General features: G+C 43.8%; 1 protein-coding gene across 3 annotated transcripts in view; it reads left to right on the forward strand.

The window, feature by feature from the left end:
• The window catches only part of UNC13B (unc-13 homolog B), a 380,304-nt gene that overhangs the window by 50,029 nt on the left and 311,094 nt on the right, over positions 1 to 19,181 (forward strand). For all 3 annotated transcript variants that reach the window (XM_054031597.1, XM_054031595.1, XM_054031596.1), the window contains exon 2: positions 16,699 to 16,728. In XM_054031597.1, the coding sequence (XP_053887572.1) occupies positions 16,699 to 16,728 (30 nt within the window). The remainder of the gene's footprint in view (positions 1 to 16,698; positions 16,729 to 19,181) is intronic.

Raw genomic sequence — 19,181 nt, forward strand, 5'->3', positions numbered from 1 at the left:
GTGTTCCTATGACAAGCTAGAAGTCGCTTTCCCTTATTCCTTAAATTGTCTGTCTGTTTCTAGATTTGAGCCTCCAGCTAGACAGATCATTAGGAGTTGAGGGTCTTTCCATAGCCTTATATTTCAAACTATTTTTCATAGATTTGGAACAAGTTCTTGGATCTGAACTTGATGCTGTGATTTGTACGTACTAGATATATCCCTTTTGGCACAGAGATCCCTTCCTTGGGGCATTTGTATGGTACAGGTACCTCCCTCAGGGCCGGCTCCAGGCACCAGCTTGGCAAGCAGGTGCTTGGGGCGGCCACTCCGGAGAGGGGTGGCAGGTCCAGCTATTTGGCGGCAATTCGGTGGACGTTCCCTCACTCCCGCTCGGAGCGAAGGACCTTCCGCCGAATTGCCACCGCAGATGGCGATCGCGGCTTTTTTTTTTTGTTTGGCTGCTTGGGGCGGCCAAAGCCCTGGAGCGGCCCTGACCACCTTGCAGGGGAGGGAGGTATAAGCTAAACTAACTTCTCCTTCAAAACCCGCCTGAAAATGCTCCTTCGCCACAATGTCTACAAAATACTTGTCAACAGTTACGCTGCTGGTGTGCTGAAACCGCTGCTTAGCTTGCTGACCAATAGTGTATTTTGCTTTCTTGTATGGATCCATCTGTTGTCTATCTTGGGGCAGGGACCAGACCATCTTTTTTGTTGTTTGTTTGTACAGCGCCTTGTAAAATAGGGTCCCATTCCATGACCAGGGCTCCTAGGCACTATGGTAGTACAAGTAATAGATAATATACAAGTGGCAAAGTCTTTCTGTTTTCACGCTAAGGGTCCATTCTAATCCCACAGAGGGCTTTGCCTTTTAGACAGTGACGCCATCTGATGGGTTCAGATGCCTTCCCCCTCTCCCCTCCATCTGTATGCTTTTAATTTAGATTGGGACTTCCCCAGAGTAAAATTTATCTTCATGATGTATTGATTGAAGTGTTGCAATATGTCCTACTTGGGGCTTCTCTTTAAGATGACTCAGAAGTTACAGCTGGGACAGAATTTGCTTGCTGCAGTATTAACAGTAGGAAACATTTTATATCACTTCTCCATGGTCTTAGCTGGCCTTCCATTTGTTTCTGGGCATAATTCAAGATATTGATTTCTATCAGTGGGCTTAGATCCTGAATACCCAGGACTTTCTCTCCACATGTACCTCTGCAGCAGCTGAGTATCTCAACTGACCCTGCACTAACAGGTGCTAGATTTAAATGTGTGGGAGCTGGTGATGGGGTGATCTTAATGTAAGGCCATTTCTCTGGAGTTTGTTTTCCCCCTACCCTGTAGGTAGGCTGACCAGATAGCAAGTGTGAAAAATCGTGACGGGGGGGGAGAAATAGGATTCTATATAAGAAAAAGCCCTAAATATCAGGACTGTCCCTATAAAATCGGGACACCTGGTTCCCCTACCTGTAGGTCCAACAGAACCAAAGTCTAACTGTAAGGGCATGATTAAAGCCTGCTGCTCATCTCCAGTTGTTGTAGGGGATGGTTTTTGGATGAGAAGGGTTTTGTTATCAGAAAAATTTTATTTGTTTTTTAGATATAGGCTAAGTTGGCTGTGTGTGTTGTGTATTCCCTGGTATAGAGACGGTGTGCGTTTTTTATATGATAATACTGTAGAAGATGTTTGTATTCCTTGAACTTTTTTAAATTTTTGTCATTAACATACAAAAACTGAAAAAACATTTAATAACATAACTTACTAAACTCACTTCCACACAAGTATCCATAACTGTGAAACAACTTTCACATATCTCGCCTACTAATTCCACCTTACTTAACCTGCAAAGAATCAAGAGGGCTGTAAGTCTCTAGGTAGCAATAACATTAATACCAATTTAAAATGTCTAGTCAGTAGCTGGCAGCACATTTTCAATCAGCTGTATGAAATTAACTTCCCTCCCATTATTTCAAATTGTAGAAGAATGTGTTGGACTGAAATACATACACTTGGTTTTGTTTGTATGACAGCAGTAACAAGGAATTGGTTGCCAAATTAACTTCCCATATCAGGCCCTACCATCTTGGATACCAAAAAGAACCCTAGAGAAGTTTCAGAGAAGAATTAAGAACATAAGAATGGCCATACTGGGTCAGATCAAAGGTCCACCTAGCCCAGTATCCTGTCTTCCGACAGTGGCCAATGCCAGGTACCCCAGAGGGAATGAGTAGAACAGGTAATCCTCAAGTGATCCATCAAGTGTAAAAAGACTGGCTCAGGTTTGGGGATCTCCCTCACATCCTCAAGTGTGAAGACAGATGCAAAGAATTAATTTAGTTTCTCTGCAATGGCCTTATCGCCCTTGAGTGCTCCTTTAGCATCTCGATCATCCAGTGGACTCACTGGTTGTTGATTAAATTATTTAATGTGTAGGACAATAAGTTCCCAAGATTAAATAAGAGAATTCCGTGTAGACCCATTCTTGAAGGGGGATTGACAGTACCAAACTTAGTGATCTTAACTGAGCTGCTCAATATTTTACTATCAGCCTAGTACCATGGTGACTCCAGTAAACACTGGTGAAAGTCTAAGGGCTTGTCTACACTTGAAATTTTACAGCGCCATAGCTATGCTGCTGTAGTGCTTCAGTGCAGACATGACCTACTGATGGGAGGAGTTCTCCTACCACTCTTACACCATTCAGGGCTGTGGATTTTTCATGCCCCTGAGCAATGTAGTTAAGCCAATTCAATTTTCTAGTGTAGACTAGGCCTCACTGGACTTTAAATATAAAGTTAGTGCATTGACTTTTTTAACCTTAAAGATTTAGACCAACACGAGAAAACAATCCAGGTGTCATAATTAAGACTATGATTTAGTCACAGAGGTCATGGAAGTCACGAAATCCGTGACTTCCAAAGACCTCCATAACTTCAACCTCGGCTGCTGGGAGCTGCAGAGTCCCACAGCCACCTGCAGTGGTAGGGAGCTGTGAAGTAGACCTGCTGCCTAAGGCTGGCAGCGGCATGGGGGATCTCTGCAGCTCCCTAGTGGCAGCATGCGGGACCCCTGCAGCTCCCTGGCCCCACGGGCAGCATGGGGGACCTCCACAGATGGCATGCGGGACCCTTGCAGCTCCCCGCTGCTGGCGGCATGGGGGACCCTGCAGCTTCCAGCCACAGGTTGAGGGTGGCCTGGAGCACCCAAGTACCTGGCATTTGTCCAGCCCTGTCCCATTTTATCATGGATATTTTTAGTAAAAGTCAGGAACAGGTCACGGGCTTTTGTGAATTTTTCTTTATTGCCTATGACCTGTCTGTGACTCTTACTAAAAATATCCATGACAAAATCTTAGCTTTAGTCTGAATGAAATTTTTTATATGGAATTTGGTACAGACAAGAGGTAGTCCCTTCCCCTCCCTGTGTATATCCATCAGACACAATCCAGAATTTATTTGTATTTTAGTGACTCCAAAAATTCCCAATTACGCTCCATTTTGCTAGGTGCCGTGCCGTACAGAGCCACAGGACGGCATACAAGGACAGAAAGACAGGAATAGCTTTCAACTGTTTTTAAAAATAAGAAGGAAAGATAATTTCATGTCTTGGAGTTCAGAATCTCTTTTAAATCTGTCTGAGCCACTGGTGTTCAGAGAGGCTGAAATTGTTTTGAGTCTAGAAATCTGGATTTCTAAAGGCAGAATTTGTTTAAAAATAGTGTAAAACATTCCAGCACTATGTAACTGGCACAGTACTGGTGTATATCTGGTAGCTTTCTGTTTGCAGACTTTCACTAAGAAATAACCAAGTATTTGTAGTAGATTCACTAGTGTCTGACCTCAATAAGAGTATCTATTGATCCCTGTATTAAGTTGATGTGTCTGCTCTTTAAACATAAAGGTCAGGCACCTATGAATTTTTTTTCTTACATATATCGGAGTATAGGGAAACATTTGAAAGGTTATTTTTAAAGTGTTTTAAAGGCTTTGCTCTCATTCTGAGGACAGCAACTCAAATGACAGTCCTAGAAGAAGCATCTTAATGTTTGGGAGTTTGATTTAATTTTAATTATTGTAGTATTCGGTAGCTGAAGGAATAAGATGAGACCACATTATGTAAAATTCCCACAACTTCAGTGCAGCCAGATCCCTAACACAGCAGCATTTCACATAACTCATAACTGGAGCTCCATGTTTTCATGAATGTGAAATGAAACGAAATTAAGAAATTGTGTAACAAAACGCCACCCAGGTTTGGCTTGCCCATCCCCCTGTCGTTAGAGGGGCAGGAGGCAAATTCCAGGAAGTGGTGTTGCGACGTTGCGCACAGGGTCACAGCGCCGCTTGTGTGGGGCACGGCTGCCGCCCCTCTTCACCCCCCCCCCCACATATGACAGCAGAGCAGCTGGGCCAAACCTGACGAGCCCTGCAACCCCATGTGCCAGGAGAACAGAGCTGAGCCCACCGCTGACAGGAGCATGCACAGTTTGAGGACAGGGCTGGCTCACTCTCCAGTCCCCTGCTGCCCCCAAGCCCTGCCCTCCAGGCTGGGGTGGGCTTGCTCTCCAGCCGCCCCAGGGTCTCCTGGATTCCTGCCAGGGGACATAAAACAAAATAACCAGAAATTTCCTTAAAAATATTAATTACATATAAAAATAAATTTCAATGGGCTCTGCTTATAACTACATAAGAACGGCCATACTGGATCAGACCAAAGGTCCATCTAGCCCAGTATCCTGTCTTCTGACAGTGGCCAATGCCAGGTGCCCCAGAGGGAATGAACAGAGCAGGTAATCATCAAGTGATCCATCCCGTCACCCATTCCCAGCTTCTGGCAAACAGAGGCTAGGAACACCATTCCTTCCCGTCCTGGCTAATAGCCATTGATGGACCTATCCTCCATTAATTTATCTAGTTCTCATTTGAACTCTGTTATAGTCTTGACCTTCACAACATCCTCTGGCAAAGCGTTCCACAGCCTGACTGTGCGTTGTATGAAGAAATACTTCCTTTTGTTTGTTTTAAACCTGCTGCGTATTAATTTCATTTGGTGATCCCCAGTTCTTGTGTTATGAGAAATAGCAAACAACACTTTATCTACTTTCTCTATACCAGTCATGATTTTATAGACTTCAATCATATCTCCCCTTAGCCATCTCTTTTCCAAGCTGAAAAGTCCCAGTCTTATTAATCTCTCCTGATATGGAAGCCGTTCCATACCCCTAATCATTTTTATTGCCCTTTTCTGAACCTTTTCCAATTCCAATACATCTTTTTTGAGATGGAGTGACCACATCTGCACACAGTATTCAAGATGGGGGCATACCATGGATTTATATAGAGCTAACATGATATTTTCTGTCGTATTATCTTTCCCTTTCTTAATTATTCCCAGCATTCTGTTCCCTTTTTTGACTGCTGCTGCACATTGAATGAATGTTTTCAGACAACTATCCACAATGACTCCAAGATCTTTCTTGAGTGGTAACAGCTAATTTAGACCCCATCATTTTATATGTATAGTTGGGATTATGCGTTCCAATGTGTATTACTTTGCATTTATCAACGTTAAATTTAATCTGCCATTTTGTTGCCCAGTCACCCAGTTTTGAGACACCCTTTTGTAGCTCTTCGCAGTCTGCCTGGGTCTTAACTATCTTTAGTAATTTTGTATCATCTGCAAATTTTGCCACCTCACTGTTTACCCCTTTTTCCAGATCATTTATGAATATGTTGAACAGGACTGGTCCCAGAAGAGACCCCTGGGGGACACCACTATTTTCCTCTCTCCATTCGGAAAAGTGACCATTTATACCTATTGTGAAGAACTGGGACTGTTCTTAATGTGGTCTTTGAATGCTGAGTGGGGAGTTTGGCTGGGATGGTCTGCATTGGGGGATGGGAGACTGGCCTTGAGGGAAGATACCTGAGCATGTAACGTGAGAACCCAGGAAGAGGGTTGGAGGCGAGGTGACACCTCTGCCCAGGAAACTGGACAAAGGCTGGGTGAGAGACGCTGGGGGGAGCTGGAGTTTCAGGAGCTAGCTGGTAATGGAGGGGAGCCTGGACGGGGCTCTGACCCCCCAATGGGGCTGTGGTGCCCCTGGGAACCCCAGATGGACCTAACTGAGGGGGTCCTGTTGTCTGTGCCTGCAAGACCTGTCTTGGACTGTGTTCCTGTCGTCTAAATAAACCTTCTGCTTTACTGGCTGGCTGAGAGTCATGGTGAATCGCAGGAAGCCGGGGGTGCAGGGCCTTGTGTCCCCCCACACTCCGTGACACCTATCCTTTGTTTCCTATCTTTTAACCAGTTACCTATCCATGAGAGCACTTTCCCTCTTATCCCGTGGCCGCTTACTTTGTATAAGAGCCTTTGGTGAGGGACCTTGTCAAAGGCTATCTGAAAATTTAAGTACCCTATATCCTCTGGATCCCCTTGGGGTCCACGTGCTTGTTGACCCCCTCAAAGAATTCTACTAGATTGGTGAGGCATGATTTTCCTTTACTAAAACCATGTTGACTCTTCCTCAACAAATTATGGTCATCTATATGTCTGACAATATTGTTCTTTATTATAACTTCAACTAGTTTTCCCAGTACTGAAGTCAGGCTTACAGGCCTGTAATTGCCAGGATCACGTCTGGAGCCCTTTTTAAAATTGGCGTCACATTAGCTGTCCTCCAGTCATCTGGTACAGAAGCTGATTTAAATGATCGGCTACAGACTACAGTTAGTAGTTCTGCAATTTCACATTTGAGTTCCTTCAGAATTCTTGGGTAAATACCATCTGGTCCTGGTGACTTATTGCTGTTTAATTTATCAATTTGTTCCAAAACATCCTCTAATGACACCTCAATCTGGAACAGTTCCTCACATTTGTCACCTAAAAAGAATGGCTCAGGTTTGGGAATCTCCCTCACATCCTCAGCCGTGAAGACCGATGCAAAGAATTCATTTAGTTTCTCCGCAATGACCTTATCATCCTTGAGTGCTCCTTTAGCATCTCGATTGTCCAGTGGCCCCACTGGTTGTTTAGCAGGCTTCCTGCTTCTGATGTACTTAAAAAGTAATAGCAATTTTTTTTTCTGAGTCTTTGGTTAACTGTTCCTCAAATTCTTTTTTTGGCCTTCCTAATTGTATTTTTACACTTCATTTGCCAGTGTTTATGCTCCTTTCTATTTTCCTCACTGGGATTTAACTTCTACTTTTTAAAGGCCTTCACAACATCCCTTGGCAACAAGTCTTGCAGGTTGACTGTGCATTGTGTGAAGAAGTACTTTCTTATGTTTGCTTTAAACCTGCTGCCTGTTAATTTCATTGGGTGACCCCTGGTTCCTGTGTTATGTGATGGGGTAAATAATACTTATTCACTTTCTCCACACCGGTCATGATTTTATAGACCTCTGTCATATACCCGCTCAGTCATCTCTTTTCTAAGATGAACTGTCCCAGTCCCAGTCTTTTTAACCTAGCTTGGCTCAGTTTTGAGATTTGCTGTAATTAATGAAGCTTGAAGCCATTTGAGTCTTTCTTGGTTTATTTGGGAAAGGTTGAAGAAATCTAGTCTGATCCCAAAGTAAATGTTTTCTCATGGTAAGAAACACTGGTGAAAAATAACTGACACTTGAAGGGGGGAAATAGACAAATAATTCTGTTGCGGATGGACATGAAAAGTAAAAGATGTGCCCCTTCCAGACAGGTTGTGAGGAAAAAGGTGACACTGACTTGCTCTTTCTTATTTGGATGGTAGTATACAGCACTGCTACATCTAATGCACAAAAAAAGCCACCAAATCTTTGTTACTTTTTCCATTTGTCTTCAACTTTTTAGAGCTTGACTTATGTCAGTTTGTTTAATTGATCAATATTGAATGAAGCTACATGTCGTTACATTGAACAGTAGGAACATACTCTAGTCGGATGCAGGAAGCTGAAGAGTTGAAATGTACATTCAGCTGAAATTCCACTTTCTCTGTGACTCAAGCCGTTTAGAGCTGCCCCTGCTTTACAAAGGTTGGGGTTGAATGCAGACTCTGACCAACCCCTGGGCTGTTCCTTTTTGTGAATTTAAACATTTTGTCAGAGGTCTAACTAATGAGATTTTTGTCATAGAATCTTAGTAATCGCAAATTCTGGCAATGACCTTCTGTCTTCAGTATTTGGGTTCTTTTGTCCAGACGAGTTGATTGAATCTTAATCTTTTTATAACCTTGACACGTCTGTTGTAATTTTAAGCTGGATGCTTCTCAGATAGTTCTCCCTATTTTCTTTTATATATTGTATTTTGGAAGAAACATTGATTAGGGACTGTGCCAATTATTTATATATAGACACTGGTGAGGGATCTGAAAGAGTAGGAATTCTTTTAAAGATAGAAAAGTACAATGAACTTGTAAGGATGTGGCATGTGTTGGTGGGTCAGGGCAGTGATTCTCAACCAAGGGTTATGTGTATGCCTGGGGGTACAGTAGCGAGGCGGTGGGATACCCCACAGCCCCGCGGAGGGACGAGCCTCCCCTAGCACCTATGTGGGCAGAGCCAGTGGATCCTGCGCCCGCCCCCCAGAGGTCTCGGCGTAGGACAGGAAGTATAAAAACCCAACTGCAGAGCTCACTTGAAAGACAGCCACCGGAGAGGCTAGATGCCTGTGGCCCAACTCAGGGTTAGGAGACGCCGGCAGGCTGCGGCCGGGCTAGCCAAACCTACCCCTTGCCAGCTACCCCGAGGAGCAGCTGAGCCTACCCCTCGCCAGTTACCCGGAGGAACCGATGGTGCTGGAAACCTCCAAGGACACCACCCTAACCCAGGTACCTTACAAGGGGGAGTCCGGAAGTAGCCTGGGGGCAGTCGACCCTGGTCTGGCCTCAGCACTGCCAGAACCAATGTCAGTGAATTGCGGTCAGGATCCCCACTGACACAGCGAGTCTTCTGCAGCTGCTAGGGCCCTGGGCTGGGATGCAGTGGAGTGGGTGGGCCTGCATCCCCCCTGCCACCCCACTCACAGGTGGCAGTCTCCCCCTCGCACCAGACACTCAGAACCAGGAGCTCCTGACTGTTTGTTTGCTGCCCCGCCCTGACCCAGGGCCTGGGCCCATAGCAAACTATTGCGAGGAAGTGGGATACCCCACAGCCCTGCGGAGGGATGAGCCTCGGCCGAGCCCTTCTACAGGTACCCAGAGGACTTTTAGGGAGTACATCAACTCATCTAGCTATTTGCCTAGTTTTACAACAGGCTACACAAAAAGCACTAACAAAGTCAGTACAAACTAAAATTTCATACAATTACTTTATACTGTTCTATGTACTATACACTGAAATGTAAGTACAATATTTATATTCCAATTGATTTATTTTATTATTATATGGTAAAAATGAGAACATAAGCAATTTTTCAGTAATAGTGTGCTGAGATACTTTTGTATGTTTGATTTTTGTAAGCATGTAGTTTTAAATTAGGTGAAACTTGGGGGTACACAAGACAAATCAGACTCCTGAAAGAGGTACAGTAGTTAGGAAAGGTTTAGAACTACTGAGGCCTGGTCTACACTGAGGGGGGTCGATGTAAGATATGCAACTTCAGCTATGGGAATAGAGTAGCTGAAGTCGACTTATCTTATTTCGACTTACCTCCTGTCCTCACGGTGTGGGATCGATGGCCATGGCTCCCCCGTCGACTCCACTACTGCCGCTCGCCCTGGTGGAGTTCCAGAGTCGACGGGAGCGCGTTCGGGGATCAATATATCTCATCTAGACGAGACGCGATATATCGATTTCCCGATAGATCGATTGCTACCCGTCGGTCCGGCGGGTAGTTGGGACATACCCTTTGTCAGGGAGCAGACAACGTTCCTGGACCTTTAACAAAGGGAAACTTGAAAAATTATGGAGAATATTCTCAACAGGGATTCTTCTTTTTTTTTGTTTTTTGTTTCAATACTGTCCTACCTGTGCCATTTCCCATATGCAGGCAGAGTATTTGGTGGCGGGGTCTAATTTTGGCGTATAAGCAGGGGAGTTGTCTTTTGCAAGTAAAGCACTGTGCGCTCATTCAATGCTATGTAATGGAGCAGGGAAATCTGATACTTCTGTGTGTTGACAAACTTATGAACTGAGTGAAATACAAGTCTGAACTACAGCAATGCTGCCGCTTTTGTGTGCAGTCGGGGACATGGCCAGAGCTTCCGGAGAGAACCCAATAGAATAGCAGTGTTTTAATTTTGGGGGGGAGGAGGGAAATAATTCAGGACTAAAGGTTTATATGAAAGAGCTGATCCTGGCAAAGCATTTTTGCAAGCTTTTCTGTTGAATTCAGTTGGAGACCACCAATTAAACTGTAGCTTCTCGCTGTTTCCCCCCGGTACCCAAACCTGGCTTTGGATATTTTGTTCTTGTTCATGGAATGGATGTGGATTTTGTTGTGCAGCGTAGTGAATGACCAGCTCTGTAAATCATGTGCTGGATTTAGTTGGAATGTAATCTTTTGGCCATCTGCTCACTCTCTCTGTATCTATATCCCCGTATTTAGCAAAGCAAATGCAAAAGGTGAGCCTGAGATCACAAATTTATTGAGAAATTCCATATTACATTTAACACTTTCCTGAATAAGAATGTGTGTGTGTTTTAGAAGCTATGATTGTGGAGAGGAAACTGTTCTTTTGAGTGTGATCTCCGATCCAGTTGGTTTCTGGTGCTACAGTCCAAAACCGTCCTCCTGACTCTGTGGTTCAGAAATACTATCACCACGTTATTCTCTGCGTATCAGCTTGAGCATAAGAAGAATGGGGGCAGTTTTAACATTTTTTCCCCACACACTTCTTTGTAATGAAGGGAACATTTAGGCATTGGGGTCCAGTAATATTCTAAAGCTTGTAAAAGCTTCAGCGTACTAGTGGTTTCAATCAGAAAAGAGTAGTCTTTGGAATCACACATTTTGAAATCTGGATAGTTGACGGGTGTTAACTTTGTCTTCTAGTCTTTTCAAATAATACCAAGATGGTGACAGACTCTGGCTAGTTCTTTTTGGGATGCATTGACTGTTTTTTCAGCAACCAGACCTTGCTACTAGTTCTTCCCTCTCCCATATACTTTGTGTCCAGATATCAATTGATCTGTTGTCTCAATCAATCCTGCAATAGATATTATCGTATCCTTCAAGGGGAAGTGGACTGGAGGATTTTCACTCGAATAGGTCATTGAGTGACCCAAGGTACTTCTGTGCCCCCTCTCCCTGGGACTAAATTCACTATGATCTCTGCAGCAGGAAGGTGAGCATATCTTTGTGGTTGTCATACCCAGATCGCTCACCTGGCAGTTCAAAGCTCTATTTCTAGAGTACAGTTTCATCTCTTGTTTTCTAGCATTTGTTTTCCATTTTTTTCCCTCCTTGCTGAGCATAGGAGGATTATTGTTCAGCGCAATTTCACATTTGCTCCTGAATGACAGAGCTCTCTCAGGGCTGCCAAGTTTGCTGAGAGCTGCCATTTGAAACGAAGTAGGATTTAACAATTACAATTAGTTTCAAAATGCTGCATTCCCAGAGCTCAGAAGTGACCGAGTAACCATTGTCTTCTGCAAATAAGTGAAAAACGTGGATTTTTGGTGGGAGGGTTAATTTCTAATATTTTTACTTTGTCTCGGGTGATGCATTTACAGTCATGGTTGAGTCCCCATTTAGTGGATGGTTACCAGTTTGCTATATTGGATTGAACCTTTGGATCCCCCAGACTTTCAGGTCTGCTGGGTTTTGGCTGAGTTGGGTCATTGTTTCCATTTCTTGCTTCCAGGGCACAATGTTCTCGATGTAGACTTTGCTGGCACCTCTTCTTGGGATGTGGGACAGGGGTCAACTGCCCTTGGCCCTATAACCTGCGCTGAAACTCCCAAACCTCCCTGTTGGCCTGTGCACGCTTCCCCAAAGCCTCACCCTTGTGGACGTTCTTGTTTATAATTAAACTCTTTGGGGACCATGTGACAGGCAAAGTAAGAGACACAGGCTTTGCAAAGGAACTTCTATAACATTTTGGGGTAGTCTACACTAGAAGCGCTACAACAGCACAGCTGCACTGCCGTAGTGCGTCTGGTGAAGATGCTCTGTACCGACGAGAGAGAGTTCTCCTGTTGGCAGTAAATCCACCTCCATGAGATGCTCTCCGCCAACACAGAGCTGTTCACACTGGCGCTTAAGTTGGTGTAACTTGGGCTAGGTCTACGCTATGGGGGGAGAAGGGGGTCGACCTAAGATACGCAACTTCAGCTATGCGAATAGCATAGCTGAAGTTGCGTATTTTAGGTCGATGTACCTGGCTGTGAGGACGGCGGCGAGTTGACCGCTGCCACTCCCCCATCGACTCCGCTTCCGCCTCTCGCTGCGGTGGAGTTCCGGAGTCGATGGCAGAGTGATCGGGGATCGATGTTTATCGTGTCTACACTAGACGCGATAAATCGATCCCCGATAGATCGATCACTACCCGCTGATCCGGCGGGTAGTGAAGAGGTGCTCTTACATTGCTCAGGGGGAGGCTTATTCACATCCTTGAGTGGCATAACTTTACCGACAACTGGTAGTGTGTAAAAACCCTTAGTTTACTCCTAGACAGCACAAGTGTTACTAATCTAAGCTGAAACAACAAAATACCTGAACGCAATTTGCCTTGTTCAGTCTTCACCATTCCTAAGAGTCCTTGGGTCTTGGTCAGTGTCCTTGGGGGAAGGCAAAGTCCTTTTTGTTTCCTTTCCACTAGCTGTCTCTTCTCTTCCTATTGGAGGTATGGCCCCTCGAGCACAGAACCTCTTCTGTTTATGAACGCAGTGTCATGAGCCCCAGTCATACTGGGTTTACTTCCACCAGATCCTTGTTTCGTAAGGGTAGTGAAGTGGATCAGAGTAGTTAGCAAGCCAATAGTACTTGGGAGCCATCTGGTTGTTGATTCATAGAGTCGAAGGTCAGAAGGGACCACTGTGATCATCTAGTCTGACCTCCTGGAGAACATGGGCCATAGGACTTTCCCAAAATAATTCCTGTTTGAACTAGAGCAGATCCTTTAGAAAACCATGGCTCAGCATGACTTTCTATGTTAGTTTTCCATAGTATGAGAAACAGAAGTTGTTATGCATCACAAACAGGCTGCACATAAACCAGTTCAAACTGGCTCTCAACATAGGACACAAAGTAGTATCAGATACAACATGAGGGTTCTAATTTACTATGCAGGTTCAATCATAAATGATATGAAAAAAATGAATTTAATTCCCCAAATTGTCACTAGGGTCGCCAACTTTCTGCTTGCACAAAACTGATCACCCTTGCCCCGACTCTGTCCCAGTCTGCCCTGCCCTGCCCTACCCCTTCTCCAAGGCCCCCCCACTCACTCCTGCTCTCTCCAGCCTCACTCACTTGCTCATTTTCACCAGGCTGGCTCAGGGGGTTGGGGTGTGAGAAGGGATAAGGGCTCCAGCTGGGGCTGTGGGCTCTGGGGTGGGGCTGGGGATGAGGGGTTTGGGGTGCAGGAGGAGGCTCTGGGATGGGATCAAAGGGTTCAGAGGGCGGGAGGGGGATCAGGACTGAGGCAGTGGGTTGGGATGCAATTGCCTCTTTGGGCACCGCCTCAACTAAGCCCTCTAATAAGTGGCTCAGAATAGTGGCGGACAGAACACCACAGTAGGTGTAGTGTGCACAAAAGCTCTACCTCTCAGGTTAGCATCAGATAGAATTCCTTCTGCAAACCAGGGCAGAGGAGCCTTTACTAACAGAGCAAAAGGATCCTCCACTTGTGTTTGCGGCCCCAGTGTGTTGGCAACTCGAGACTGTACACTGTGTGGTACAGACAGTCACCTTTGTAGAAAGCCACTAGCACACTCTGGGTACTGCCATAACAAATAACCTCTCTGAGTCTCTGCCTTGGGAGCGGTCTGCTTCACTGCTAACAGCAGTGGAATCTTACTATTCCTGACCATGAGGAAAGATCCACTGACATTTGGAGTTTTGAACCCATAGGCATCGGGGAAATGGATAGACTGTGCCCTATGCTAGACTTGAAATTGTTAAACAGCTTCAGTGCCTGTGCGGTTCAAAGAGGAGTTGATCAGCCACCCCAGGGAGTCACCTGGAATCCCCTTAGACCTGCGTGGTGTATATGTGTTTGTACCAGTTGTTACACAGCATCAACATCATCTGAGATTCCACCTCTGGGGAACAGTATGCATGATCTCACACTTTTTCTATTACACATTATAGACATACACGTCTCAGCAGTTCTAGTCTTTAGCAGAACAGTTCTAGCTTCTGGCTGAAATATTCTTGTCCTGTTGTATGGAGAGAACATTACATAGATCCTATCCTTTAGACTCAAAATATATACACCTGTAAAGTATTTTTCAGTGTTAAGGTCAGGCTCCAGCATCTCACCCTTACTTGTAGTTCTGTTCTGGTGGTTCCATAACTGCCAATATTCATTATTACTGTTCACAGAAATATTTCGCTTGAAGGTCAGTCAGTATGGCCTTCCAGCACGAGTGTTCTCTTCTGGAGAAAAGATAATTGGTTCTTTAGTTCTTAAGCCATTTTCACTCTCAGGTGCGTCTTACCTTTCAGCTTATTAGATATCTTTTCTGGTAAATGCTATGGCATTTGCACTAGAAAAGCTAGCAGGAGCTTGGAGATATCCTTTCTAGGTGTTCATACTTTATAGTGCCAGTGAGTCTGCGAGTTTGTCAAAGTGCAACATATATAAAACCCCAAGCAGTGAGAGATGGCCCTTATCCACTGGAAAAATAACATGGGTAGACTGTCTATGCATTAGGAAATATATAGAGATATATGGTAATGTTATAGTAGTTATTCTTGATTCTTAAACTATGTGAACTAGACACGTTACCTACTCCTTGAAGACGCTATCAGTGTATTTTTTTTAATGACATGATGGTGCTTTCTTTCCATGTTGCCCTTTGTTCATGGAACATCCTTCCTAAACTAGCTTTCTTGATTGCCACCCCAGTCTTCATTTAAGACCCTCTTGAAAAATCTTTTTTATTAAGGCCTGCTAGAAGCAAGTTTATAACTGTGTGTGTGTGTGTCCGCGCATGCGCGCACATGTAAAAAGTTAAACTGTTTATTCCTGTGTCGTCATGCCCTATATTCTTCATAGAGATATTGATATGAATATGGCATAACGAAGATGTGTTGCATGCAAGACAGGTCATGTGAGGTATCATTGGAAAGGCTGATTTACTGATTATGATTATCCTATTTGTAGGCATGTATCCTTTCTGAATCTGAAGTTAGGAATATTGACTATGTAACAATTCCAAGTGGGTTTACATCTGGGGAACATCCACCAGGCAGAATGCCATCAGTCTGGACAGGCAATTAGGGAGAATAATAGTACTTTGAAGATGCTAATCTTCTACCTTCCTGAGAAGCTTGCTGTGATGCTGCAAACAACCTTTGACGCATGACTGCTTTTACACTGCAGAGTCATGTGATCATGTCACCTGGTACTGGACTCTATGTTGGACTACTAGTATTTTTCCACTAATAGGAGGTGGGGATCTAGCTGGGAAACAAAGGATTTCCACCATATGTAAATCCTATTAAGGCAGGCAAGTGAGTTAATCAGGGTTCCTTCTTCACTGAATCCCTGCTCAGGCTGACTGCTGGAAACATCTAAGAAACCAGGACAAAAGTGGGGGAGAAGAGCTGAGGCAAGCCTGGTTAGTCCCTCTATTCCTAGCTGCGTCTACAAGTGTCCAGCATCTTCTACTGAGTATCTTTAGATCTCTGTAGAAGCGGTTGAAAACATGTAGCAAGAACCAGCACCATGTGACCTGGCATCTCTGCATGGACAAGATTTCGCGACTACTTTCAAGGTCTCGGAATTTGTTTTCATTCCTCACTGGAACAAAACCAAAACTTTTTGAATGTTTTTGTGAAACAGAATTGGGTAAAAGATCAGATTTTTTTTTTTAATTTTTCTTCCCCATTCTCTGGAAATGACTATAGAGTCCATCATGGACCTCAGAAACCTTCCTGGTGGAATCGAATATGTCTCAGGGAAATGTTTGAGCTCAGATACAATGTCCTATTGAAACAAAGATACTTGACACTTTTGATTAAATGCATCGGGGGTAGCCGTGTTAGTCTGTATCCACAAAAACAGCAAGGAGTCCAGTGTCACCTTAAAGACTAACAGATTTATTTTGGCATAAGCTTTTGTGGGTAAAAAAAAAAAAAGCTTATGCTCAAATAAATCTTAGTCTTTAAGGTGACACCAGACTCCTTTTTGTATTTAATCAAAAATGACCCACCCACCTCTACTCTGCGCTCACCCACAGTTTGAGAATAGAACGTATACTTTTTTCAAGATTGCTTCTTTAACTTATAAATTAGATGGTATGGAATAGTAATATTCTAATAGCTTCTGGTTTGCAAGACTCTTAAGTGTAGTTATAATGTATGTGTAAAGTCAATGATGACTGTCAGTGTCAAAGTGCTGTACAAACATTAACTAATCCTCACAACTCCCTTTCTGAGCTAATTACCCCAGCTCACTGGGGAATCTGTGGCACAGGTTTGTTACACAGTGAAATATGGGATCAGAACACACAGCACCCCTGTTGCGCAGTCCTGTGCCGAGTGCTTGACAGATCTTGTGTTGTGTAACTCCTAGACTAAAACTGTTATCATGACAAAATCACTAAATGTGTATTTTTTTTCTTCACAGTGAAAAAAGCAAAACTCCAGGGGCCACCAGGTGAGCTAGACTTTCCTTGCTCTAAGCAGTCATTAACCTGCAGGCACCGCTATTGATTTTTAAGGTTGTTCAATAGTCTGTTCTACTCTTCCTGCTATATCTTGTGGGCTAACATCACTGAATGTATGTTTCTCTTTGCTGTGGGTATTATTGTGCACAGCTATTACATACTGTGTGTTTTCCTCATTTCTGAGAAGAGTTAATTCAGAGGTATTGGAGAGATTGTCACAATGCAGGAGGAGCAGTCAAGTACACAGAAAGGTTGTCTAATTTTCATACTTTTAGAAATGTTTTTTCTTAGCATGTTCACTAAGAAACCTGAGCTGAATATTTGTGTTCCCTCACTTCTCATCTTGTCTAGATTCCTTCTGTGACTGTTTTCTCAAACTCTTGTTCACTAATAATTAGCATATACAGAGTATTCTTTGGTAAAATCATCTTTCCGGCTCATTTATCTAACCATGTCAACCCCCTTGGGATCTCTCTTGTGTTCCCCCTTTTCCTCCCAGCTTCTTGTCATTGACTTCAAAGCTCTTCATAACTTAACCCTGCTCTGTTTAGCTGCCCGAGGAACTTACTGTGAGGTTGACAGCTGCCTTCGCTTGGCCAACATTTCCAGCTTTTCCTGCCCCAGCCAGTTTTTCTCTAAGCAATTTTGTGTTTCTTCCATGCTACCCCTTATGCATGAGAGATTTCATGATAGAATCCAAACAGGCACTACCTTATCCTCCCTCAAATTCCTCATTCAGACTCTCTTCTGCTGTGATGCCTACGAAACGCTGCCTGTTAACCGTGGCTGGGTGTGTGTTGAGCTTCCTTCCTCTTCCTACTCCATTATTCTTACCAGCTCCCTCCACTCTAGCTAGTCCCCATGCCCTGCCTCTGCCCCAGGTGATGACAAAACTTGAAAACCTCCACTGAAAAAACATGTAAGCAACAAAACTGGACCAATGTTATAGGCTTTGTCCCCAACCCCTTTGTGTGTCTTCTAGTTCAGTGGTGCCCAACCTTATTACCCAGGAGGGCCACACAAACCTAAGCACAACCTTGTGTGGTTCAAACAGAGTCTACATATTTTAATAAGATTTGAAGTTCTTGTATTGGTTTATATTTTTTCTGCTTGTTTTGTATGTATTAGGTTTTCTATGTACAGTATTGTCGATATACACTTGTGTAAACTAAAATGATGTAAATATTACGACAAAACGCAAATGAATCTGCTGTTAGTGTATTGTGTTGAAGCAGGTCATGGGTCTTATGAAATGCTCTGGGGGGCCGTGTATGGCCCGTGGGCCACAGCTTGGGCACCCCTGTTCGAATATAAACTCTCCTGATCAGACTCTCTCTCTCTCTCTCTCTTCCCCCCCCCCCCAATAGTTTCATAGATAAAGCCAGAAGGGACTATTGTGATAATCTAATCTGACCCCCTGTATAACATTTGCCGTAGGGCTTTCCTGGATTAATTCCTGTTTGAACTAGAGAAACTATTAGAAAAACCTCCAATTTTGACTTAAAAATGTTGAGTGATGGAGAATCCACCACAGCCTTTGGTAAGTTGTTCCAATGACTAACTGGAAAACAATGCCTGGCACAATGGGGCCCTCATCCTGACTGAACCCTTTGGGTGTTGCTATAACAAACGTTTAATATTTTCTATTATCATAGTGCTTAAAGGCCCTGATTTGGGGCGAGAGTCCCATTGTGCCAAGCACTGTGTACACATAATGTAAAACAAATTAAAAAATAGCCCCTGGCCCCAAGAGCTTACAATTCTACCAAGTGGTCCAGTATCGAGCATTGTATTCAAATATAAAGTACGGTAGCTGAATAGTTCTGCTAAAATGATTGGCAGTGAAATAGTTAGTACTGTTTATACATAAAGTATTAAATTTCAGTGTTAATTCCCTATTTGAGATGAACGAGAGCAGTTCATACTTTCCCTACAGCAGGCTGCACACTCAGACAGTTTGTATTTCATTCATATTTTAAAGATTATATTTGCAACAAGGGCTAGGCACTTCATTTTTTAAAGAAATGAAAACGGTTTCTGGAGCATAGTTATGTGGCAGCCTGAAAACAAAGGCAATTATGCAGCAATTCGCATGGTTGCATAATCTCTCACTACATGGCTCATTCCGAGACGTGCGTGGCTTCATTGACATACCCAACATCTTATTGTGTGACAGTGGTAAAATTGGGACTAGAACCCAGAGTCCAGTGACTACCAGTTTTGTCTAAACCACTGGACTATGCTGTCTCCCTGTCATCCTTTTGGTTCTGGGCTACTGTCTGACTTCACAATTCCTATACACAGTAGCCACAGTTCTGATTTCTTGGCTAAGAGTGCAGAAAGGTTCCTAATCAGTCTGTGTGGCCAATTGCTAGGATATGCTAGTGTAGCCTGCAGCACCAGTCAGCAGTTTTGATCATGAATCCTGAGGAGTAATGGACTA

The sequence above is a fragment of the Malaclemys terrapin genome, chromosome 6, assembly GCF_027887155.1.
Source record: "Malaclemys terrapin pileata isolate rMalTer1 chromosome 6, rMalTer1.hap1, whole genome shotgun sequence".
Lineage (NCBI taxonomy): Eukaryota > Metazoa > Chordata > Testudines > Emydidae > Malaclemys > Malaclemys terrapin.